The 24,496-nt window shown below is 43.3% G+C and overlaps 2 protein-coding genes across 4 annotated transcripts in view; both read right to left on the bottom strand.

Moving 5' to 3' along the window:
- Positions 1-4,380: 4,380 nt before the first annotated feature.
- Positions 4,381-12,664, bottom strand: LOC118778502 (SWI/SNF-related matrix-associated actin-dependent regulator of chromatin subfamily B member 1-A-like). Of its 2 annotated transcripts, none has more exons than XM_036530048.1 (9): positions 12,575-12,664; positions 11,608-11,719; positions 11,268-11,397; positions 10,548-10,685; positions 8,701-8,828; positions 8,324-8,490; positions 7,774-7,964; positions 5,235-5,366; positions 4,381-5,000 (listed from the first exon to the last, which is right to left on the bottom strand). In XM_036530048.1, exons 1-9 carry the CDS (start codon positions 12,656-12,658, stop codon positions 4,961-4,963), a joined length of 1,122 nt encoding a protein of 373 aa, XP_036385941.1. In that variant the 5' UTR covers positions 12,659-12,664; the 3' UTR covers positions 4,381-4,960. The 2 variants fall into 2 exon arrangements, with proteins under 2 accessions (XP_036385941.1, XP_036385942.1); XM_036530049.1 differs by having other exon boundaries at positions 11,268-11,376.
- A 5,952-nt stretch (positions 12,665-18,616) lies between these two features.
- LOC118778084 (ral guanine nucleotide dissociation stimulator-like) overlaps positions 18,617-24,496 on the bottom strand; it is a 38,364-nt gene continuing 32,484 nt past the window's right edge. The window contains exons 15-18 of one of the 2 annotated variants that reach the window (XM_036529420.1): positions 24,309-24,383; positions 22,511-22,756; positions 22,203-22,317; positions 18,617-21,708 (exon numbers count right to left, since the gene is read on the bottom strand). In XM_036529420.1, coding sequence (XP_036385313.1) covers positions 21,533-21,708; positions 22,203-22,317; positions 22,511-22,756; positions 24,309-24,383 — 612 coding nt within the window. In that variant the 3' untranslated portion in view covers positions 18,617-21,532. The remainder of the gene's footprint in view (positions 21,709-22,202; positions 22,318-22,510; positions 22,757-24,308; positions 24,384-24,496) is intronic. The other variant, XM_036529421.1, reaches the window with a different exon arrangement.

Here is a 24,496-nt window from a genome sequence, read left to right as displayed (position 1 = left end):
GCCAATTTCTTCTGCTGCTGCCATTGTTGGCTGTTTTCGAACCCGGACTGTGGGGCTAAGCCTGTGTCTGCCCTCAAGACAAGCTCCTTACTGACTCAGCATTCTATTTAATAAAAAACTAGAAAGATTCTTTCGGCCCCTCAACAGTCCAGCATAAAGCCTGTATATTGTCTGTGTTGTCTTTTTTGGTTATACACTCACACGTGGACCTGTATACATTTACGTGTCTATGTTGCAGCCAGTATTGCACATTTTGAGGTGTCTGTGAGGCGTCAGTGTATATATTGTGTTATGTGTTTATTTATTCATGCATTCGTTTGGAACAGATATTACCATTATTATTATTGTGATTTCTGTGTATATGTGACTGTTGTATATGTGAATAAGTATATGTCATTTTTTTATGTACAGTCCATTTGTAATCCAGCATCCATTGACTTGATATAAATTTTCATATTCTGATTCTGATCATCAGTATGTAGCCCTTGCAGAAGTTGGGTCCTGAGGGGGAGGAGGTGGTTGTTCTTGTGTATTATAAGCCGAGGAGGCGTGTCACTGTCTGTTCACGACATTGATCCCACTGCGAAGCGGTCTGTGTATGTAGTCTTCCCTTTTTTTCCTTGCAACAATGAGTGATTCTTTCAAGGCACGACACAGTATGGCTTTGACTGTTGACTACAATCTGCACGTGATGTTAAACATTTTGGTTAATTATACTTGTCCCCTGAGGTACACCGTGTGTCCCAGGCGAACACTTTGAATGTGTAATCGTCTGAAAGAAAGAGAGGAAAAAAAAAAACCAACTGTTCCATATTACTGAATTACTGCAAATATTCCCTGCAAATAGTCCTCACCACATTGCATGCTTCCCGAGAGTACAACACAACAGCACATGTGAACTTGAAGAGTGTGAATGGTTACACATTCAACAACACATATGTATGTTCTAAAGGTAAAATTAAAAGTAAAAACTATGCTTGCATTGTGCACATGAAGCACACTCCTCTCCCCCCCTGAGGGAAAATGCAAGCCTAAGCTGGCTGGCTCTTGCATGTGCATGTGCTTAACCTAGACCTTTGACATTTTATGAATGAAGAATTTTTGCATTTAACACAAAGCATTTTCCCCATAGGTCAAGACAGCAATGCATGCACATTACAATGTGCAAAATACAAAATGTGCGAATCCAACAAACCTAGCACGATTTTGCAGACGTTAAGGTGAACATTGGAAATAACAGTGTATGGTCAGTGTGTGAATTAAGTGCACATTAAATTGCGCCTGTTACAATGGCACATGTGCAATTACTTCGGAATAAACAACTGAAAGGTGGGTTGTTTTGGAGTCCAGGAATTCACTGCTTCACGATTACAGACTTTAACTCTAAGGAGGGGTTTAATGTGTTGTTGAGGGGTATACTTCGAAAAAAAACAGCTCTATTTTAAAAGCCTATTTTGAGGACATGTTTCATTTGGGAAAGATAAACTCTGTGCTATGAGTGTGGGATACTGCATTTTCAGTTGACACATAGGTCTATAATAGGTGTAAGACTATGGCCTACTGTGACAGAGTGCTGTCACCACGGCGGAGTATGCGCTCTGACTGCGCATGACCTACGAGCCTGGCTTTTTGTGGCTGGGTGGGGGTGACTGCTCTCGCCCTTTGCTACATATAGTGTTAGAAGTGGGATGGCTTGCCGTGAGGCCATCGGAGGCATGCCCAGTGTGTGAGCCGTATGAGGGACCCCCAGGTTAGGTTGACCCCGGTGTGAGGGACCCCAGAGATGGGTGAAGCACTAGTGGGTGGGGCACCCTGGGATGGGAGATGTACGGTGGGGGAATGCGTGAGGTACGCCTCTGTGCGTGAAGCGTCTGTCGAGTGTGACAGAGTGCTGTCACTACGGCTGCGTATAAGCCTGGCTCTTTGGTGTTGCAGTCAAGCTGCAGGTTTGGTACCTTGTAGACCCAGGTTCGAGGCTGGGTGGGGTGACTGCTCTTGCCCTTTGCTACACCTACATTCAACACAACCACAATACACATTGTCCTTAATCTTCAGTCACTGAGTAATCACTGAAATAACATAAACGTGTAAGAAAATGTCATGTTTAAATTCCTTACTTCAATGTCAGAAACAGCACATTGTAGGTACTTTGAATCTGAATCCATGTCGTGTGAATGTCATAAATAGTGATGTTGAAAAGGAGGTTCTTCTGGAATGTTACTCTGCCTTGAAAGGACTGTACATTACATTCAGTGAAGCAGCAGAAAAAACCATAACCCGTCCAAATTTAATGCCTTGTCTCCTTTCACCTTTTCGTACGCGGTCACCACGGGAACACTCTGAACGTTCCACGCGTCTGTATTTGTTAGGATTGTCTCAAGTGTTTCAAGCTGCTGCAGATCTCTCATGGCAGAATATGTCCCGGCAACAGGAACTTCATGAACCTTTCTCTCTCACAGCTGACCTGTTTTTGCTAAATCTTGTGCAATAGTGACTTAGTTTTAACTTTATTTGCCAGTCAGAGTAGTGTGCGGGTAGCAGGGAACCATTGGGTGGGTCACTGGCAGCCCAGGAACCCCTTGTTTGATGCCACTTTGCCCACCCTGCTGTGTGGTTAGGACTGTTTAAGGCAGCAGTGGTCCATGAAACCAGATCATTGTCATGGGTTCATCACATTGATGCTTCCTTCTTTCAGTGTAAGGCAGGGTTTTCACATTTGTGGTTCAGTGTGTTATGTCATATAGCCCAGCACACTGCCGTGCAGGTATTAGCCTGCAGATGTCTAGTTGTTTAAGCGGGAGCCCTCCCGTGTTGCTTCATAAGAAACCGCTCCTTCTTGAGACGGAAGGTGAAGCGTGATTGGGTGACAGAAAACTGTAACTATCATTGAGAATGTGTGGGTATGATGCCCAGGCAGGCACTGCCACTATTTATTTGGTTACTGTTGTATGAAACCTGAGTAGTTTCTTTAAAAGTGTTCATCAATATAAATAGATGATATGTGAATATGTGAGATACTCTGGGAATCTATCAAGCAAACTTAAAAAGACAAATGGCAAAGGGAAACCCCTTTTCTAAACCCTTATGACAAAGATGATACCTGGGGATTCTAAGAATGGTGGGATGTGTAAAAAAATTTATGATCCATCTTTGGGAGACTGAAGGAAGGCTTTCTGCTTATGACATCACAATTACTATACCAATCATAGCAGACGAGGAGAACTCCATTACGCCATCCCTGGATTTCTGTAGTTTACTGATGGACATACTAGTACATTGTCTGAACATAAAACACCAAAAAACCCAGGGCCATTTGGACAAAAACCTGAGAAGAATTCTCTGAAACTCCTAAACTGGTAAAGGCTTGCAAATGAGCACGGTTGTCCAGTGTTTTGTAGCAAGACAGTAACAAATATACTTTGACTGGTTGATAGACAAGTGGTGAAGCTACAAGGTACAGTAGGTCTCTCACTTATTACATCTATGTGTGCACAAATTAAAAACAGAACCCGTGACACAAGTAACATGCCAGAGATGCATGGCTTCCATTGTGTGGGCAGTCCAATCACCACTTACAGTATTGCTGATCAAGCAAGTGCCAAATGACTGTGCTAGAGTTTTGAAATCCTAATCTGTCACAGTCTTGATATTTTATGGAGGACCATTAGAACTCTGGCCTGTGAAGCACTTCCAAATCCTGACAGTATCAAAGACTTATGCTATCTCACGTAAAGTCGGAGTGGAAAAAGCAGCTTCTCAGCTCTGATGTTCACGAACGCTATAACTGATCCTCGCCTCTTTAAAACCCATTCATGTTCAGCCAGCTGCCCAGTCGCCAAACATTAAATCCGCTTACAGCTCAGCTGAACCGAGACATTTTCCACTTTTTTCCCCCTCTTGATTACCTCGATTGTTAGGTTTTTTGGGGGAATTCCATTCTCTCAAGAGAAATTCTTACACACTATACTCATTATTTTATTATATAAGCAGACCAACCGTAAGTCACAAGGAATCAGGATATCAATTACAAAGCAGCACAGCATTAACAGATGTTCTTAATTCTGTCATCCTCAGTGATTTGTTTTATTTTCATTGTATCATTTGTTTCTTTCTTTTCTTCTGTTTTAGTGTTAAGTCAAATTTGTTAATTTAACTGACAGACAGCAAGACCATGGATATAGCTGAGATGTCTGATCTTCAAGAGGGAGCATTCTGGGATAATACTTCAGCAGGTAGAATTGGCTAACTCTTAATATTGCACATTAAAGAAACAAGTGAGCATCCCACAATGCAATGCAATGCAATGCAATGCTTGCTAGCCAACGCAACACCCAGAATGCCTCCTAATCTGCCTTAAATAACTGCAACTTGACAAATTTGGAGGAAGTCAAAATAAATACTGACGTACAGACTTTATTTAAAAAAACAAAAAAAACAAAAAAGAGTAACTGCGTTTCTAACAAGTGCACTCAGCACCTATACAAAATAAACAATCCGACAAAACAAAGCAAAGAGCATCAGTTAATGTTCCAGGAGAGCTTCCTGGCTTTGTGTTCTTGCAGGGTGAGGTCCATTGGTGTTGGGTGGTGTGTTGGGTGTTGATGACAAGAGGCAACTGATCTGTGAACAGTGCATGGGAAGCCTGTCTATCGCCACGATCATGCGTCATCTGCTAGAAAGCCCTGAACTGGGATCAGTTTAAACTTTCTGCAGAAAAATAGATAGGAGGAGAGCTGGGATTGGGTCTGGCTGATACTGGATCAGTGTTTAAACAGAGAGCGGGTTATAGGAACGGTGAGGTTTCACAGGGTGAAGTGAGGAAGGCCAGGCCAGTGGAATGTCTCTTTCCCTCTTGTTTCAGTACACCATGTTTGCAGAGCACTCCCTCTGGAGGTCTTAGAAGCTTTATTGCTGGCACCGGCATTTATATACATTTTTATTTCTTTTTTTTTTTTTTTTTTTACCAGGCCGGGGCTGTATTTGCTAGTCGCCTCATGCGCCTGAAATGGAATCACAAAACGGACACAACATTATCAAGGAACAGCAATAATAACACAAGTAGAGAATGGCCAGTAACTTGGTGAAAGGACATAAAGCTGGAAAAACATGATAAATCTATAAAGTACAACATCAGAATTCAATTTAATATATTGTATGAAATAGTATCATTCAATGAGGCTCCTCTGTCACTAATCCCGCCCCCGTGTTTCATTTGATAGAGATGGGGGCCTTACCTGGTATTCCTGTCCTGGTCCCGAATTTTCTTCTCCATCTCTGCATCTGTCAGAGTCTCCAGCAGGGGGCACCACTGGTCGGCATCACCTGTGTTTCGGATGGCAATCTCCACAGTGGGCAGGGGGTTCTCACTACAGGGAATGACACCATGGCCACAAGCAGTCAGTGGGGCACAGGAAGACCCATGATCACATCATCTTGACACTACAGTCCATAGGAAAAAACCTGATAACCCACTTTTATTTTACGCCAACCCCATTTTGACTCCATAGGACACGTGACAATCACCTTGAGTAAGCTTTCTTTGAAAGATGCATTACTGAACTGGAGAAAATAGGTTGGAAAAATGTAAGAACACTTACATTTTCCAAGGTTTGTGTGGGTTATCAAGTTTTTCCACATCATCCCTCAATCTGAACAACATGGTGTTGTGGCTTGCCTAGGCTGGCAGTGCAGGCTAATGATACCATACATAGTCTTCATGTCACCTATGCTATGTTGAGCCAATGAGCCAATAAGTTGCACTGCATCCTGCTGCCCAGTAGGCTTACACTATTGCAGGCAATGTGACACTGTGGACTTCAAAACAAGCTCTTCTTTTAGATCTCACATGTGTGAAGCAGTTCAGTATCTATCAGGGGAGTTTCAGGACAACTGTCCAGTCGACACATTAAGGAATGGTTGTAGCTGGTCACATAAATGCAAATCAGAACACCTACTGTTTCTTACACACATCTCAAAAAAAATAGTAATAATAATTTGGGTTTTTTGCAGATCAATTTGCACCTCTAATCAATTCTCATGTGCATTATTTCATTGTGATTGAACCTGTTCAGACCTATGTTCAAAGAACACATTTCACATTTAATACTTAATTTTTACTTTATTTGACAGCCCCTCTGTAAGACTGTTTAAGAGTACTCTTCAAAGCACTTACTGTATTGAGAAGTGTCACCAATAAATTGTATTTTAATTATTACCATAATTACTATTACCATACACTTTGTTTTGTGCAAACCCAAATAAACTAAAAGGTCTAATTTCTGATTCAGCCAGCACAGGTATTCAAACAGACAGTGTTCCCAATGCAGGCATGGGCCCCACAGGGACGGACGGAAAAAAGGTAAAGTACTCAGCTTCCCTGGTCATGCGGTTGAAAGAGAGCGTGGAGGGGAGGGGTTAGAGCTGGGGGGTCAAGAAATGTGCAAGAATATTGACCTGAAATCAGACCTATTGGGGACAGACAGCAAGAGGCAACGTTAGATTTGAGATTACTGAAAAAGCATGGCAAATCATAAGGACAAAAAAAAAGGAATAAATACAGCAATAAAACCCTGCAAGAAGCACAGAATTAAACACTGATGACATAAAAATAAAACATCCGCACAAAGATTAGAAGACAAAAGCAGGGCGAGACCAGTCGTCAGCTTGCGCATGCATCATTCACCGTACATACAACACTAAACTTCTCGCTATGCAAGATACAAGGCCGTTGAAAAAAAAAAAAAATGCACACATCATTTTTCTAATGCTGCAAAGAGACAAAACCACCATAACAAGGTCAAACATTACAAACTGTAAAACAATTCCAGGTGTAATGAAGGATGACCACTGTTAGGCATCATCACAGAACTGGCTGGAGATTTCAGATTTCAAAGCCAAGAGGTAGAGCGTAACTGAGTTACTTGTAAGAATGCACTCTGACAAATCAATTCTAGAAGGGCTCTTAAATCGCTAGCATAAACAGGATGTGAACTAATGTTTTTGCTTGGGGGAAAAGAGCTAAAACTTCAGTGGACCAGCTTCATGAGTCACAGGAAAGTTATCAGTTGTGGTTTTAGTGGCCAGTCAACCTCCCCCCACCCCCACCATCACCATCACCTGGACTGAAATGCCCATCAAAACAGATTTCTGGAAAATCAAAAGGCTTTGTGAACATGGAAAGAATATATAAAAATGTCAGTCTTGTGGTCCTGAGATTTTCTCCATCCTCCCACTGTACCTGCCTAAAGCTGTGAGGAAAGTCTCACTCGGCTTCTAGCATTAGCACTGGCACTTAGCTCTTAACACCAGACATGGAGCTGGCTCTTAGCTGTATTGATAGGAATTAGCTGTTAGTGGCAGTGATGCAGCTAGATCTTAGCACTATAGATGGGACTTAGCAACTAGCAGCAGTGACAGCAGTTAGCTCTTAGCAACAGTGATGAGAATTAGCTTGTAGCAGCAGTGGTGGTAACAGAGCACAGCTAGTGTCCACATCCCCTCTGTGTGGTAAATCTGTCACTGCTATTTACACTTTTAACACTGCCTCTCAACTTAATCACTGTGATACTGGCTGTTATGAACTAATGCTCTTGTCCCTTCTCTGATATCCAATGAGTGGGTTTTGCTTAAGATGTCTTCGCAAGTTGGTCTGGAAAGGATTGTCAAAGAAACAGTAAATAAATTAGAGAACCCCCTCCACTAGTTAGCTAATGGGTAAAAAGGCACTGAGAGATGGTGGATGTTGTGGGTGTATGCTGTAGGTGTGCGCCGTACCTGAAGGCGTAGGTCCTCTGGTGCCAGCTGAGCTGCCCGCGGATGCTGTAGGCGATGGTGGTCACAAACTCGCCCCCCAGGCCCAGCTCGGAGCACAGCTTGAGAGCGAACGTCTCCGGCGAGTTCTCCTTCTCCGACATGTCCCACTCAAACTGGTCCACCAGCGAGATGTTGCCCACGTGGATGTTGAGCTGAAAAAGAGACTGAACCTCAGGTACAGATGCACTAACAGACAGGAAGGTTGGGGTCAGGGAAAGAGAGAATAAGAGAGAGGGGGAGAAAGGGATAGAAGGGGTCATGTGGATGCTAAGCTGAAAAATGGAGTGAGGGAGGGAAAAATGGGAGGATTTATCACAAAGATTTTCAGATGACAAGGATCGGGGAGGGGGGGGGGGGTTCTCGACTAAGTATGCTGCTCTGATAGAGCACTGACAGAGCAGCATCATAAAGGCACATTTGAATTTGGCAGCTTGCGTTGAACAGTATCTCAGTGAACAGTCAAGCTACACCCCTCTCCCACCTGTCTGCAGGGCGAGCCTCTGTGCACTACCTTGATGATGACGCGCTGGTCAGTCTGGTCATCCAGGATGCTGTCGGTCGGGTAGGACTCGATCTGCTGCCGGATCGCCGAGGCGATGGCGGGGACGAAGGTCAGAGGGTTCAGGTCCAGGTCATCACACAGGATCTCCGCAAACATCTCAGGGGTCATCAGCTTTTCTGGAGGAGCAGAAGCAGAGAATAACTGTACATGTGAAAGCGTATGTGAGCGCATGCGCGTAAGGGCACTTATGTGTTAGAGAGGAATACTTCTGCAAGTTCATGTGTGTGCATGTATGAACCTACTGAACACAATGAAAGGGAAGGTGGGATAAGCCCCCGCACTGTGATCAGCCCCCATGTACACAGACGCAAGGGGCGGAGTCGTACCATTCATATTCCATGTGAAAGCATCCCTGAGCTTCTGCCCGTCGATCTCCATGTCCAGGCGGATCGGAACCAGCACCTCGGGCTGGCTGGCATTCTCGTGGATCACAGCGGGGTCGTGGTCATCAAAGCTACAAGCAATAAGTGGGGAGGTGATGATCAGGTCTACAACAGAGGTCACACACTCACTAAGCACTTATGGGGAAAACCTAAACTCTCAGTGACAGGGTTCCTGCACAGAAAACTGAAGCAGTAAGTCTGTCACTCACATTCAGTGCTGGCCCATGCTCTGCTGATATACTATGCACTGATCAGAGCAGCATACTTAGTCGAGCTCCACAAGAGCTAGCTCAAAAAAAAAAATCAAGAAAACACTTCCTCATAACACTCCACATACATATGAAGGATGTTGTACTGCATGTAGCTTTAAATGCTTTTATGTCACATTTTTAAAATGAAACTACTTAAGATAAAAAAAAAAAACTATTTTTTGTACTTTATTTTCTAAAGTCCCATGTCATGTCTCATTTAAAGTCTCACGTGAATCACAAACGCAATTAAAACAATCTCTTATGTCCATCTCAAGAAACCTGTCCAATAACAACAAGCAGAGGACCGTGCAACATTCCGGCAGAAGGTCACTGGAAAGAAGAACACATTTTCAGACCACGCAGACTTGGTTTCATTAGTCACAGGGACAGTGATAAAGAGCCGAGTTTCTAAATCCCTGCTTGGTGGGAGGGCCTGAGGCAGTCTGGGAAACGGGTGAGTGGGGACACACTGGTCATTCCCTGGAAGACCATCCAAACAAATGGCAGACAGACCATCTCTAATAAACATTCCTCTGTCAAGGCCAGGAGGGCTCAGGGTGCATTTAGACACTGACCGCTGCGCTGTCTGCCCCAGAATAACGTGAGGATTGAGCAGAGACCAGAGTGTGAACGGACTGTAGGGTTATTTCCCACGCCCGCTGCAGACATGTCGAAACAGGACTGCTTACTACTGCTTATGATGGGTGGTGGGGAAATGAAAATATTAAACTTACTTTAAAATAAATACACTTCTACAGTGACGCTATAGCAATTTATATTGCGTCAATCCATCAAGACCTTAAGAGCAGTGTGTGTATTAAGTGCCCTTAACTGAGTGTGCTTGCATCATTGTACACACTGATGCAAGCATGAGTAAGCTAGACAAGCACGGAATGCCTGCAACAAACTACACTACATCCTGGAAGTCTGACATTTCAGAACAAACAAAAGTAGCTTTCTTCAAGGCACGCGTGGAGGGCAATCTGCATCACGGTGCAGAAACATGGACCATGAAGAAAGGTCGTCAGGACAGGCTTGAAGGCACCGACGCAAAACTTCTCATGAGGGTCAAAAACATATCCTGGCAAGGACACCGAATGAAGTGTGAAATCTACAGTGATTTGCCACCGATTTCCACCACCGTAGCACAACGCAGAGCTAGATTTACTGGACACTGCTTCGAGGCCAAAGAACAAGGTGTCTCAGACCTTCTATTATTGAGGCCCCCCTGCCATAACAGGGGCAGGAGACCTCTCAGTTACACTGATGCCATTGCCAGAGACCTTCAGCTGCCAGCGTAAGATCTGGCCAGAATGACGGCAGACAGGGATGCCTGGAGGCTTCAAGTGACTTTGATCTCGGTTGTGGCCAAAGGATGAAGATGATGATGATGAGTAACCATGCAAGGGTGAGTGGAAGTGTATGCCCCAATATGCCTGCACATGCTTGGCCACAGTTCAAATGTCCCCTTGTCTGTCCATGTTTACCTGTGTGTGTGTGTGTGTGTGTGTGCGTGCGCGTGTACACCTATACACTCACCATAATGGGAAGGTCCTCTTCTTGTCGCGGCCCATGCGGTTGCGGTTGATGGAGGTGGAGCAGGGAACAGCATCCAGGTGATGGGAGCTGTTGGGCAGGGTTGGCACCCACTGGCTGTTCCGCTTAGCTTTCTGCTCCCTGTGGGTGTGTCCAGGGTGGACAGACAAGCAAGGCCACCAATCATTCAAAGGCTGCACTGCCCCACAATCAAGCATGGCATTAACAGCACAGCTGCCCTATATCTGTGCTTAGGGCTGGAAATTACTTCTTTCCAACTGAACCAACAAGAGAGAAAAATTAGAAAATCACCTGAGAACTGAACCTGAAAAAATATACATTGGGTTAGAAAAACCACTCACTGCTTTTCTATGGTGTAACTACATCAGAGAAAAACCTATGCAGCCCTATGCTACCAGACTTGTCACAGGACAGGATGGGGGCATGCATTTTCTGACAACGTTAATCAGTCCTGGGTTTGGCTCTAAACAGACACTGTAGAGCCTGGACACAGTGCTGGCACAGAGGTGAGAACACTATTACCATCCATCTCCAGACTGTCAGGCCCAAAGTAAACAATGATTCTTTGGATTCATTACATTACATTATTTGCTTGGAGGGCCTATATAGGAAAGGGGACTTTATTTAGGGAGGTGAATCCAAGCACTCAACAGAAGTGACCCAGGCAGCCTTTAGGCCAATGACCTCTCGCTCCTTGGTTACCTGAGGTAGGCTGGGGGCTCTGTACTGATGGACACAGCCTTGTACTTCTCATCGTTGCCCTCGAAGATCTCCTCCACTTCGGACGCCTTCAGCAGAGTCACACTGGTGGCTAAAGTTGTGTAACCATGATCTAACACAAAGAAAACACTGAAGATACTGCTGTCCAAAAGCAGAACTTCTGGGGATTAGCTAGCTGGCTACCTCTGTGTGTCTGGGAAAGGGAGCAGTCTCGCTGTCATATCCAGTACCTAAAGATATCAGGCACTCTGGCGTTATTGAAACGTAAGCTACAGATGGCAGGTTATTTTTTTCCCATAACTGACAAGAATTTACCACTCACCGTGCGACGACGCTACAATTTTCTTCCGTTCTTCGACTGAGGCGAGTCTTCTCCAAAGCGACGGATACCTTTTATAAAGGGATCCTCGGAACATACGCAGGTAGTTCCCGACCTATCACCGCAAGAGACAGACATCAACAATGGCACCTTGCCTGCCGTTTCAAGTTACATTACATTATCGTCATTTACCAAACCTTTTTGTTCAGAGCGACTTGCATACAGTAGGTCACAATTTTATCCATTCATACAGCTGGATATTTACTGAGGCAATTGTAGGTTAAGTACCTTACCCAAGAGTACAACAGCAGCGAGGCATCGAACCATCTTATGATCACATTTTATCTTATGATAAAATATACATTTCATAAATAAGATGGACGTTAGCCAAATAAGTGATAGCTAGTTAGCAAATGTTTGCCATATGTTAAAGTTACCTCGACTAGTTCAGTTATTCTACGCAAGATGCAACGTCAGCTACCATTTAGCTAACGTTACTCGCAAAGTAGCAAGCAGTGGTCTACATACGAGGCTAGCTAAATAAAAACGACATTGATAAATTTTAAAAAGCTAAAACCTGGTTGCTTGCTAATATAACCCCTCCTCTCTTCAGCAACAATTCATGGGACTGACAGGTTGCTAGCTCATACATGGCTAGCTTGTAAAAACAGCAACAAAGTCGCATTAGCCAGTCAGCTAGATACATTAACGATTGCATTAAGAACCTAACGCTATAGCCGCTAGCATCGTTCGGTATATTCAGTAATCTCACTGACTGGCTATCTGTTTCATTCATTCACTACAGGTACCATTTGCTAACAAACACAATGAATCACATAGCCAGCCATCTGTTAGCTAGTGTGTTACCTCCGGCCTGTTTTCAGCGCGCTGTATTTTAGCATGGACATGAAACTGCGTGAAGTAGAAATAAATTTAGATGTTACACGTTTTCCTTCGATAACACACATACCTCTGAACCGATCATGTAAAAATCCCCATCCTGTTCTAGTTGAAATTTTACCGGTTTCTGCCCGAACGTTTTGCTTAAAGCCATCTTGGCTGTAACAAAAGCACTCCACTGCGCATGCGCGGCCTGGGCGCCTTGAACGCCAGGTTCGGACAAAGAGGCAAGTGGATGTTTTATAGCGCCATCGTCAGTGGACAAAGAGTAACGCAAGGAGTGCAAGTCGATCCAGTCAGATCAAATCAGTCATTCATCCCCCTCTTCATAATTCCTACCACAGTCAGGCTTAGAATTGAATTTACCATATCTGGCCCAATGTTCCTACTATCGCGCTAGTACTGTTTATTCTCTACTGACTGAACAATACATAAATGCATTGTTTTACCGCCAGCTTTAAATATAGATAACTACACAGGAGACTTCTTGCCCCCTCTTGTTCCTCTAGGTGAAAGTGATTCAACTCACCTCAATTCACGTGGAGTATTGAAGATCTCATGACTCACAGGTGATGTATTTACGTTGTTACATCAAGCCATATTTATAGCCATTCGACCACAGCCACGTCATGCTTTGTCAGGGTAGGCCTACACCTGCACTCAGTCGATGCTAAACGCCAGGAGCTGTGAGCTTCTTTAACAGTATGCCAGTGCAAGTCCTTTATTTTTATGAATCAATGATTCATAAATGATTCATTTTTATGAATCAATGATTCATGTAAAATAATCCACACTGTCCTGCATGGTTTTGCCCTAGCCCCAGCATCTACATTCAGAGCTGAGGCGTATTAGAATTGTACGCATGAAAATGTGTACATATAGGCTTTTTAACATAATCACATACCAGATAAGGGCATGATCAAGTGTCACTTAGGAAGGAGAGTGTCATTTATAAGAAAGCAGCGGTGACAAAGAAAGGGATGCACAGTATCAGTAGTGCACCATATCAGTTATATTTATTGTCATGGTGATTAATTTATGTGGCACTCGTACAGCTAGGTATGGAGAAGACAGATTTAACAGCAGGGACCAAACAGCGCATATGCATGGAGAAGACCACAAGGTTGGCAAAGTTGAGGTTCGAGGCAAAGAAACCAAGACGTATGATAATGTTGAAGAGGGCTGTGATGGAGGGATAGAGGCATAATTAAGCATTTTCAAATCACCTACTTTAATTCACCTACTTGAAGCTATGTAGGTCAGGGAGAACATACTTTATAATGACTCCACAGAAAAATATCTGTGAGGGCAGCCAGTCTCAGACTGAAAGATGTGTTGAGAGTCTAGATGTAAGCTGTTCTGGATACCAGCCACCGCTGAGTAACTATGTGTCAACAGTAACTTGACAGGCCAACATTCACTTATTCTTAGGCATTGAGCCCAGTCCAAGCCAGCCCAATACAGCACAGGGAACTTCATCTGTCAGGTTAGTGGGAAAATTTTTAAATGGCTCCTTCAAAAAGAAAAGAAAAAAAAAACTCATACTTAAAAAGGTAGTACAACATGATACCAAGTAAGTGCTCTATATCAGTGAATCCCACCCCTGAAGTAATTTTATAAGTAGACATTCCCTTGTGAAATGTATATGGGTTATGACAAAAACAGCACATATTTCTGTTTCACATCTAGACGTCTGGTTTATATCATCCCAGTTCACTTTACATTTTCCTTTCGGATTAGTCCGACTTCCCAGTAGGCATGCCCCTGAGATGTAGAACATTTTAGCCTGTGTTTCCAAAACCAAGCAGAATATTCATGGAGTGGCAGTGTGGAGGGGTAGATGGGGAACTACTCTTTTAATTAAATGAAAGAGGTTGGAGATCTGTATTGAGCTACATACATAGAGAATTTTGTTATAATCACAATATTGGGTTGATAGGCAGGTACCCTTATCCAGGGAAATTTACATAACTTACATTTTTACATATTTGACATCTGGATATTTGCCAAACTCCTGCCCGACCCCTGTCTCCCCCATTGTAGTATGTAAAAGGTATGATGTGGATAGAGGTGTCTGCTAAGCAAATATCTAACATACATTTCACATGTATCCACCTTTCACCGCCATTGCTCACATCTTTTCATCATTGTTTAATGCTTTCAAAGACTTTCAAAGTGCAGGTTTAGTATTTTCTTGACTAGTAAAAACACTTCTGCAGATAGAGGCCCATATATTGCTGGCCGTGCTAAAAGAAGACTGATATCTGTCATGTTTACAGAGCTTTGCTGATCAAGATTTCATAGGGAATGAAAAATTTCAGTTTTTTTTCTTTCAGCTGAATATTGAACTGCTGAATATGTGGCGGCAGGGTGGTATAGTGATAAGGGACAAAGCTTATAACCCAGATAGTGCTGCTTTGGTTCACAGTTGGGCTGCCGGTGTTGTAAAATTGGGCAAGGTACTTCACCCCAGTTAAATCTTGATAAATATCCAATTGTATGTATAGATAACGTGAAAATTTTAAACAATGTAAATCACTTTGAATAAGAGAGTATACTAAGCAACTGTAGTGTAATGAATAGAATAACTGCATGATAATAGACAAAATATGAATCATGGCAAAATGTTATAGTCCAGGTACAAGTAAGGTAAGTGTGGGTGAGAATAGTTTTAACTACCTTCATTTCTTTGTGTGTCATTTGTCAGTTGGGTACAGTATCATCTGGAGCAGGAAACAGGAAATAGGGATTGTTGTACGCCTATTACACTATACGCAAAGTGGACCTTGAATGTGTGGATGCACAGAAGATTAAAGTAAGGTTTATTTCTGTACACAAGATTAAGGAGAGAAACATCTGGAAAAGATTCTCTTATCGCTCGTCATCTTAGTAATGCTTATTATTTTGCGTTGATTAAATGTGCTTTGATATTCAAAAAAGTACAAGAAAATACAAAGAAAAACAGAACACAGTGGCCTGCATCCAAAGTGATTTCATTTAAGGGAAAGTACAGACAGCAACTGCCTCCTCTTTGTTTAAGGGAAAATGCAGATAGCAAATACCTTCTCTTTTCTTGGCAGGTGTCCAGCAAGTAAATATGCAGACTGGAGGCTGGATTAATGTGAGGACAGGAGGAAGTTGGTGTGCGATGTGAAATTGCCCAATCCTTCCTGCGGAGCAGGCAGATTCTTTCCCCCTCATTTCCACGCAGATGCCCTCACTGAACTCTCACAGAGGACGAGGGATCAACTGAGGAAAACACAGATGGACTGACAGACTTTACCGTCATGGACAGCAGTTACTCACTGCTACAGACACATACAGTGCAGACTATAACCACAGGCAGAGCAACACTCCAGGCCCCAAACTTTGCCCTCTTCTCCCTCACCAGGGCATTCAGCCCATTACATTGTTTATTTGCTCAGTAGATGTTCTTAGGGCAACGTTCACAGCTTGCATCTCACATGTTGTTTGTTTACTGGGCATATACTGAGGCAGTCCAGGTTAAGCATACATCTGCAATTTCCCATCTGGGACTCAAATCGACAACCTGCCAGTAACAAGACTGTTTCATTAACAATCACAAAGCCATCTCAGCAGCAGTAGGACACAAGGTTATTTTGCCACATGCTCTAAAACAAGTGTAATTACAACAGCAGCATCCCCTGCAGAAAAATAAACTATAAGAAAAAAAGCATTCCTACAGGGAATTATGAGACCATCTTCCCATGATGCACCTCTTCACCGTCCAGCAGGGAGCCTCAGAGTCAGCCTGAAGCTGGCAGTGAGTGAGAATGTGCAGCTTTGCTGCTGACTGGCCTGATGGCGTCCTCGCCCCGCTCCTTGCCTGAGAGGATAATTACTTTTACTTAAAGTGTCTGAAGCGCTTCAGGCCTCTCCGGTGGGAGAGGGGTTCAAAGAAGGAGCCTCGCGGTCTGCATTTTTCCGAGCCAGGGCTGTATTTAGAAAGCCTGATAAAGAACATTTGTCAAGGACGATCTGTCAAAGGAAAGACTTCAAAAATGAAGAAAGAGAACAGTTAACAAAACATTTGCAACTCAGTGAATTCCTACATGTGAGCCATTTCATGTATTAAGAGTTTCTAGCTATCCGTTGGAGAGCAGCAGTGTACACATGGCTCATGCATGGTGGAGCTTGAGCTAGTAGGCATTTCATGCTATAGGCCTTTGTGCCCACGCAGGTTTAATAAACATCATCATTTTCAGGTCTAGATGATGTCAAACGAGTCCATATAGGGTTAGAGTCGGGGATTTGGTCTGAATACAATGACAACACTCAAGCAAGGAGGTTTGTAGAAGGAGAGAGCATGGTGTTAACCCCCTTTGCATTCTTCTGTTAGCACCTGAAGCATCTCACACTGCTTCCAGTGAGCTCAAATTTGATTGATACATCTGTTTCAGTCTCCATTACATCAGTGCTGCTCCTATTCAATTTAACAAGGACCTTATCAAATCTCCTGAGACTGTCTCAGACTTCCACAGAACTTCTAGTCTCTGTCCTGAGTGGGGCTAATCCTGTCACATTTCTTCCCATATAACCTTCCCAATCATGCAAGAAACGATGTGAAAGCCTCCACACTGTGAAAGCCTCACCCAACCACTGATTTGTGAAGGATGCTTAAGGTATGCTTACTCTAAGAAAACTCTGCCCATTAATCCCCCAACTGTACGTGGGCAATTCACACATGCTGGCCAGTTAGGGGAAAACGAACATGATCTCTACTTCTAAACATTCTTGCCTTAAATAGGATGTAAATGCTACAGCTTGTGGCCTGAAGCTTTAGGCTTGAGCTGTAATCATTGGCTCCATGGGTCACATGGCTTTCCTCCCCCCTCCCACAACAAGTTAACCATACATTGGGGATCATTTGAATGTTCCTACAGATTGCTTATGGGAGACAACTGGAACCCCAGCTAACATAAAAGTTGTCACAATGTACCATATTATAGCAACATTGTGGAAAACATTACATGATTGTAGGAATTATTGGAAATGGATATTCTTCGGCTCATGGATATTCTTTGAGGCACTACAGTATGCCTGGGCTTTTTACACCAATAAATCCAAATATTTTCCAGATATGATCCAGGGACAGCTGAACAACATAAAAGAGCTTAAAAGCCCTTTCACTCAATTTAAGAGCAGCAAATCCATGGAAATGCAGACTATATTTAATTAAAATTTCCTGAACTCGAATTTTCTTAAAATCGTTTCCTTATTTTTCATTCAGGGTTCCATGTTTTTTTTTTTTCTCAGCGTATTGGCTATGTCAAAAGTAGGGTGTTTTTTTTCCTAATCCTGTGCTGCCACCTATAGATCATTTTCAAAAAATATATTCAGAAATTCCATCAATTCAAGCTCCTTTTCAATCTTTACATGAAATGACTAATTTGCCAGTCTGTAAACACCTATAGAATCATCCCATAAAGCTACTTGATTTCTTTAATTCTAAACTTTGGGGGATACAGGACAATACTGCAATTGGTATTCTGCGTTGTACATGTAAATCTATACCTGTTTGGCAAGTAAAAATTGGATTTATGCTGTACTCAGTCCAAAGTGATGAAATGATGCAGAACAAACAGGAAGCTTGTCCCTGCTATGTATCTTTTCAACCAAACTACAAAGCCAACTAAATTCATGCCTAATATGAGGAAAGGTAAAGCGATTTCTTCACTTGGTGCTGTAAAAAGGAACGAGAGATGCAGGCTCTTAGTCACACTGCAGTCATTTATTACATCCGTTTTCCCCAACATGATAAACAGCTCTTTGATGGCAGGGGTAACAAAATGTTCCATTATACAAAAGACACAAGTCTAACCAAGAGAACTAAAAGCCAGAGGGTTTCTGGAGATGGATGAACCCACATTTACGGTGTTATAAACTTTGTATATATGTACATATATATATATTAATTTATAATTACATAGGAAAAGCGAAAACAAATTTACAAAGCTACACAACAACACTATATACAAATCAATAAATAGAGCCTGATCACGCAAAAAAGAAAATTACAAAGAACATTCCATGTTTTTATACAAAAAAATACAAAAAGAATATACAAAACAAAATAACACAAGTGGCCAAATGTTATAAAAGTTGTTTCTTCTTTAATTGAAAGAGTAAAATGGCACCTGATTTGCAGATGTTTGCTAAAGATGGCAGCCAGTTCCTGATCAGCAGATGTGTCTGAGAGAGGGAAATCAAGTGAATGGTGTGGGTGGAATCAGTACCCCACTGGATCTTTGGCGAAGGTTCTGACTGAACAAGCCTCTCCCATTAGAGCTCACACAGTCCCTCTGGTCTTGAGTTTTACATCCCTTTTTATACCCATATAGAGCCTGATTTCAGCTCTGCAGTGGAAAGGGAGTACAATAAGACCTGGTTCCAGCTGTGGACAAGGGGTAAAATGAACCGGACTGGGTCCAGCTGACTGGGTACAGTGTGAAATGGGTATAGCGAACCAGCCTGGTTCTAGCTTTGTAGAGGGAAGTTTCTTAATAATGTCTCTCTTCTCATCTGAAGATGTGAGACAGTGTACTGGGGTCCCTCTGAAAGGAGATTTCACTTCAGACTTTTTACAAAAATGAAACCCCAGTGATTTCATTCTTATAGTTTATTGACACTATTGTCTGTCTGTATGTCTGTCTGTCTGTCTGTACATTTGAAAGTGTGGGGAGGTTTTCAGTGCCATACTTCAGCCCCTGTCTGACTACTGTCACTGCACAGGAAACAGTGTAACTTTGACCATCGCACATTTCCGAGTAGATGTCCATGTCATGACCAGTTAGGCAATAACAATTAATGGCAAGGGCTAGGTGAAATTAAAGGGCCACTCTGGCCAGAAAGCTATCCTTTCGTGTGCTGTAACATGTACGAATATACAACAAATAATAATAATAATAAATTCTCAGTTCTTATTGTAGCATTTCCAACATATCAGATTACAGACTAATGTCTGGTTGACACTTTAATATTGAGCTCAATGATTTCACTTCCTTGATACAGTGGTCCCAAACATAAATATAGGAACTCCAGAATTGTTCTGTGTGTGCTATCTGTTATGTGCTGCACATATTGCCATATTTAATATGACATTCATATGGAACACACACATACACACATCATACCTAACACTTTTCCCAACAGCTTCAATTCAACCCTCAACAGAAAGTTACACTCATAGATATGAAATTTAATTCTAATTTAAACAAAAACTCTTACTTGATCCTGCCAAAAATGGCTGCCCTGACTCTTGTGTGCATTTGACCATTGCCATGGCGACTGGAACCATTCTAACCAATTGTTTTCTGCTACTCCGTTCACCTCATTCAGCCCTCCCTGGTCTTTGGCACAGGCGGAGTACTGTACAGGTTGCAGACGGGTGAAGGGGCATTGGGAGCATCGCATTACTTTTTTTTTACTGACATGAAAAAACTGTAGTGTGAAATGTAGTATTGACAAATGTAGTATGAGGATCACCACGGTCTTACAGTTCATTTTACAGCTCCTTTTCACACTCCTTGCACAAATGACCAGGGAGAGTCTGTTTAACTCAGGGGAAGTGGGGCTGCTGGGGGCTGGAGTATCCATCAAGTGATTCTGAGAGTTTCTGTCAGAAACATGGAGGTCCAGTGGAATGAGTGGTTGGCACAGTAACCATATGCCGTCCTCCTTCAGCGTGTTGACGGACCAGGTTTGCAGGATTCATCAGCATTCCATTCATCAGGCCCAGGTTTCATAGCTGAAGGGGGGTTAGGGGGTGGCTGTACATCCATTAGCACCATCAGGATCTAAACAAAACAACAATGCCCCTCTGAGAAACCAAGTGTGTTACTTGTGTGTTATCGGTGAAGGTGTGCGTTTAGTGATGAGCGTGGTTTCTGCTGTGTTCAGTCTCTCCTGGGCCCCTAAGACACAAGTTGGAAGAATGGGTCATATGATCTCTACAGAATGGACCATGTGACGCCCTTCCAGGAGGACCAGTCATGTTGCCACTGTAGGAGAACTGGTCATGTGACCTCTATAGAAGGACCAGCCATGTGACATGACAGGACAGACTTTTCCTTTGTCAGTGTGTCTGTCTCTGGGTAAACACAAGCCCTGATAAAGGCCCTGACATCACTAACATTCCGTAGTGTTGTGAAATGCACAAAAGGGAAATCAGTCTGGACTGTTTTCATTCTCAAGGGGACCTCCAGCAGGAGGAGGGGGAAGACATTGATTGATGCACCAGGGCGTGCATCACCTCTATTTCTCCCTCCTCCTTCACCTTGATTTATGTGTAAGACATCATCGTCATAAAGGCAGGGAAATATCCATGGACACAGTTACAACAAAGGAACGAAGGTGCTCTCATTTAGTAGCTCAAAGACACAATGATTCTTCAGATCAGCTATTGGCAGTTTTTGTGCCCGGAAAGTGGCTGGTCTCACAGGGAGTGGTTTCCTTGGGTCACAGGAAGTAGTAGACTGGACTCACAAAGTTGAAGTCAGCACTCACAGGAAGTAGTTGCCTAAACTCACAGGATGTGGCATCCTTGAGCCACAGGAAATAGTAGTCTGGGCTCACAGGATGTGGTTGCCTGTGCTCACAGGAGGTGCATATTGGAGCTCACAAGAAGACATTCCCTGCAGTCAAAGAAAGTGGATACCTGTGCTGACAAGACTCTGCTCCACTGGGGTAGGATGAGGGATAGTGTAAGGGGGGGTGTAAACATTGCTGCTCCATCCACACCACAGCGAGAATAAGTTCTCTCCTGCTCGTGCCTCAGGGGCTTTGTTCTGCTTTGATTCTCCCTCATTGTATGAAGGAACACAGCCAGTTTGCCTCAGCTCCACACGCTCTCCCATAAGCCCTGCCCCCTCGCCTGGCCTGTGGCGGGGCTCTGTCTGCTGCTCTGGCCATGGCAGCAGCGTCCCAAGGGAAGGGCCTTGGAGGGCAGAGCCCCCAGAGGGCGTCGACAGTGCAGGGGAGTGGGTGGGGTTTCGGTGGGCCTGACCCTTCAGAAGATGCCCTTGGGGATTTTCAGGCCCTTTGGCTTCATCCGTGGGAGGGTGGAGCTGGCCACGTGCTTGGCACGCTCTGCCTTGGGAAAGCCACGCCTCTTCAGTACAAAGTCATAGTTGGCCGAGGAGTTCATGGCGTAGAAGACGTTGGCGTTGTCTGGGATCTTCAGCTCTGGGGACGACATGCAGGTAAAATGTTGTCATTATTATAATGAGCTAAGCAAACTCCATTATCACTTATCCATTATGACCTATGTTACCATTTTAATGAAGGGATTTAAGTTAAGTACACTACTCAAAGTACTCAAAGTAAACAAAAAATCCTCAAACCCAGTCAAAAGTCTAATTCCCTGACCAATATACCAACCATATACATTGATTAATAAGTGAGTAGTCAAAAGGGTAGATAGAGAGGCAGACAGACAGAAAAACCAGACTGGGAAGATACATCAGAACCCAGTACAGTTCTGTCTTTGGGGAAATTATCTTCAGCATCTCTCCACACATTCAGTGACCCAGGCATGTATCTGAGTGTTTTACAGGGACACAACTACAGGGTCCCATTGCAGCAGGTATCTCCCAGGTATGGACAGTACTATAGTGAAGACTGTTCCTTTGCAGGGGGCATGTGTAGCGTTATAACTGAGCTCTTTTTCAGTAACTGACCTTTCTCCTCAGAGATCCTTTGCAGCAGCTCATAGTCTTCCGGTCGCTCCCGGTCCAGATTGTGTTTGACCATGGCTTTCCTAATGACTGCTGGGGTCTTATCCTGGCTGGTCACCTGAAGCAGCCACACAACCAATCATGAGCCAGCCTCGGAACCTCACAGTACTCACCAATGTATTGTTTAAATAAGACACATGTATCATCTGTAACCCTGCTTGCCTCCCTGAGTATGACAGGTAGCAGTATACTGGGATATGTGCCTCTCTTCTCTCTCTCACCCCCCTCCCTCTCTCTCCCCCCCTCCTCACCAGGATGCTCTTGTACATGTTCCCATTGTCAACGTCCAGGCTGACGCGAATGATGCAGCAGTCGTCCACCTGCTGGTTGTAGAGGGGGAGGGAGAGGGAGGAGTAGCTGGAGATCCCCGAGATGGAGCGCTTGTGGGACCGGGAGGCCGTGACAGGGGTGGAGCTGACAGAGGACGAGGAGGCGCTGCTGGAGCCAGAGCACATCCCCCCGGTATCCAGCGACGACAGTGAGGTGGATTCCCAGAACTGTCCAGGAGAGGGCAACATTGAGCAAAGGCAAAGGCGTTAGCAGTGCTAATACACTACTACACAGATGCCTCCACTTCAAAGGGAGAGAAAAGGAAGTGACAGTGAAGTTACACTGAAGGATGGGTGCTAGATTTCTGGGTTGTGACACTTCTTCAGTGAGTTCAAAAGAACTTGCTTAAAGAGTGAAAGCATCCCTGTGATATTTTTTAAATGTATTATGTCTTGTTAGCTGTTTAGGTCACTCTGGCTATGTGTGTCTGCCTATTAACTAAATAAATAAATAAAACTAATATTCAGTATTGTACTATCAATAAACACTGCTGCAGAGTAATAAAATGTCACATCACAGAGTGAGTTTACAGTGCAGTGTTCTGTTGCTTCTTAGTGAAGAGCACATTGAATGCACAGCAGAAATAATGACAATAACACCACAAAATCTTACAAACAAACATGTTCAGTCTGGTGTTTGCATAGTCTTCAAGGTCATTTATGTTTTTAATGATTCTTAATAATGAAAAAATTTTTAACATCTTCAGGTACAGAGTGAATGAAATGTGACACCTTGGAAATCAGATGGTGTATTATGGAAAACTAGTTAGAATTTACGTAAAAAACCAAAACTGCATGAAATACAATTTCTCTGAGCTTTTAACACTAGAGCTCCAAATCCACACTCACAGACATACACACACACACATACACATATACATACACACACACACACATACACACACACACAAAGTAAGTGATACAACACCTCTATCAATTGTTTTCCCCAGTTTACGGCAGCCTAGGAGAAACTCAAACAAGCACATGTGCACTCTATATACACACAGACTCAGAGCACAGAATGGACAAAACACTAAAGCCACATCACAGAAGATGAAATAAATTGACAAAAATCACACAACAGTGTAATGGAAATGATAAGCACACGATTACACAAACTCACTACACACCTTTGTGCCTCCCCTGTACACCCTCTGTAAATTACAGTCTCTCAGCTTGATCACAGCGACCCACTATCGGCTGGTGTTTGACTCAATTATCCCATAAACCCACGTATACTGAGAAAGCTGATCTGTATTTCAGCTTCTTTGACAGTTGTATTTCCTATATAAAATACCAAAGTACAGACTGATTTGTTGATTAATTTGATAATTGAGAGATTAAAATTAATCACATTGATGTAACTGAATTACGCAAAATAACCAGGGGTAATACAAAAAATGTGACAGGACTTATTTCCATTGTGTTCTGCTTTATACTACTGTTGTTTCTTGGTGACCCTATGGTACTATCATGCGATATTTATGTTCCATTTTATGAATCGGTCAGTTGGAATGAAAACCAGCACACACAGAGGGTTGCCTGGATCAGGGCTAAGAAACCCAGCTCTATATTTTCTGGACATAATGTCCTATGAATATATGATGATGATGAAGAAGATGAAGATGATGATGAATGCTGCTGCTGGCAAAATGACAGAGATCAGTTGACAGACAGAAGGTAGGTGCGAGAGGAAGGAGGAAAAGAGAGAGAGAAGTACCGTGGGAGTGAGGTCAGGAACCGGGCCTCCCTTTCCTAAGGCAGAATTGGAATGTTTTACTGTAGGTGTGGACGTCTACAAAAAGGAATTAGAGCTGCAGTCACCAGACAGTCATAGTTGGAGCCTTCCATTTTGTAGACAGGGGGAATCCTACATAGAGCTGTTAAACCTACACACACCAGCCAGAC

This window comes from Megalops cyprinoides, chromosome 5 (genome assembly GCF_013368585.1).
Source record: "Megalops cyprinoides isolate fMegCyp1 chromosome 5, fMegCyp1.pri, whole genome shotgun sequence".
NCBI classification, from domain to species: Eukaryota; Metazoa; Chordata; class Actinopteri; order Elopiformes; family Megalopidae; genus Megalops; species Megalops cyprinoides.
The sequence above is the reverse complement of the archived record's forward strand: the minus strand, read 5'-3'. Positions and strand labels throughout refer to the sequence as shown.

Excerpts from the sequence above, each read along its gene's own strand:
- LOC118778502 (XM_036530048.1), bottom strand. The coding sequence starts at position 12,658 with ATGGCTTTAAGCAAAACGTTCGGGCAGAAACCGGTAAAATTTCAACTA. Across the intron at positions 11,398-11,607 it reads AATTGTAGCGTCGTCGCACG|ATCATGGTTACACAACTTTA; the intron begins GTGAGTGGTAAA and ends TCTTTGTGTTAG. Across the intron at positions 5,367-7,773 it reads CAGAGGACCTACGCCTTCAG|TGAGAACCCCCTGCCCACTG; the intron begins GTACGGCGCACA and ends CATTCCCTGTAG.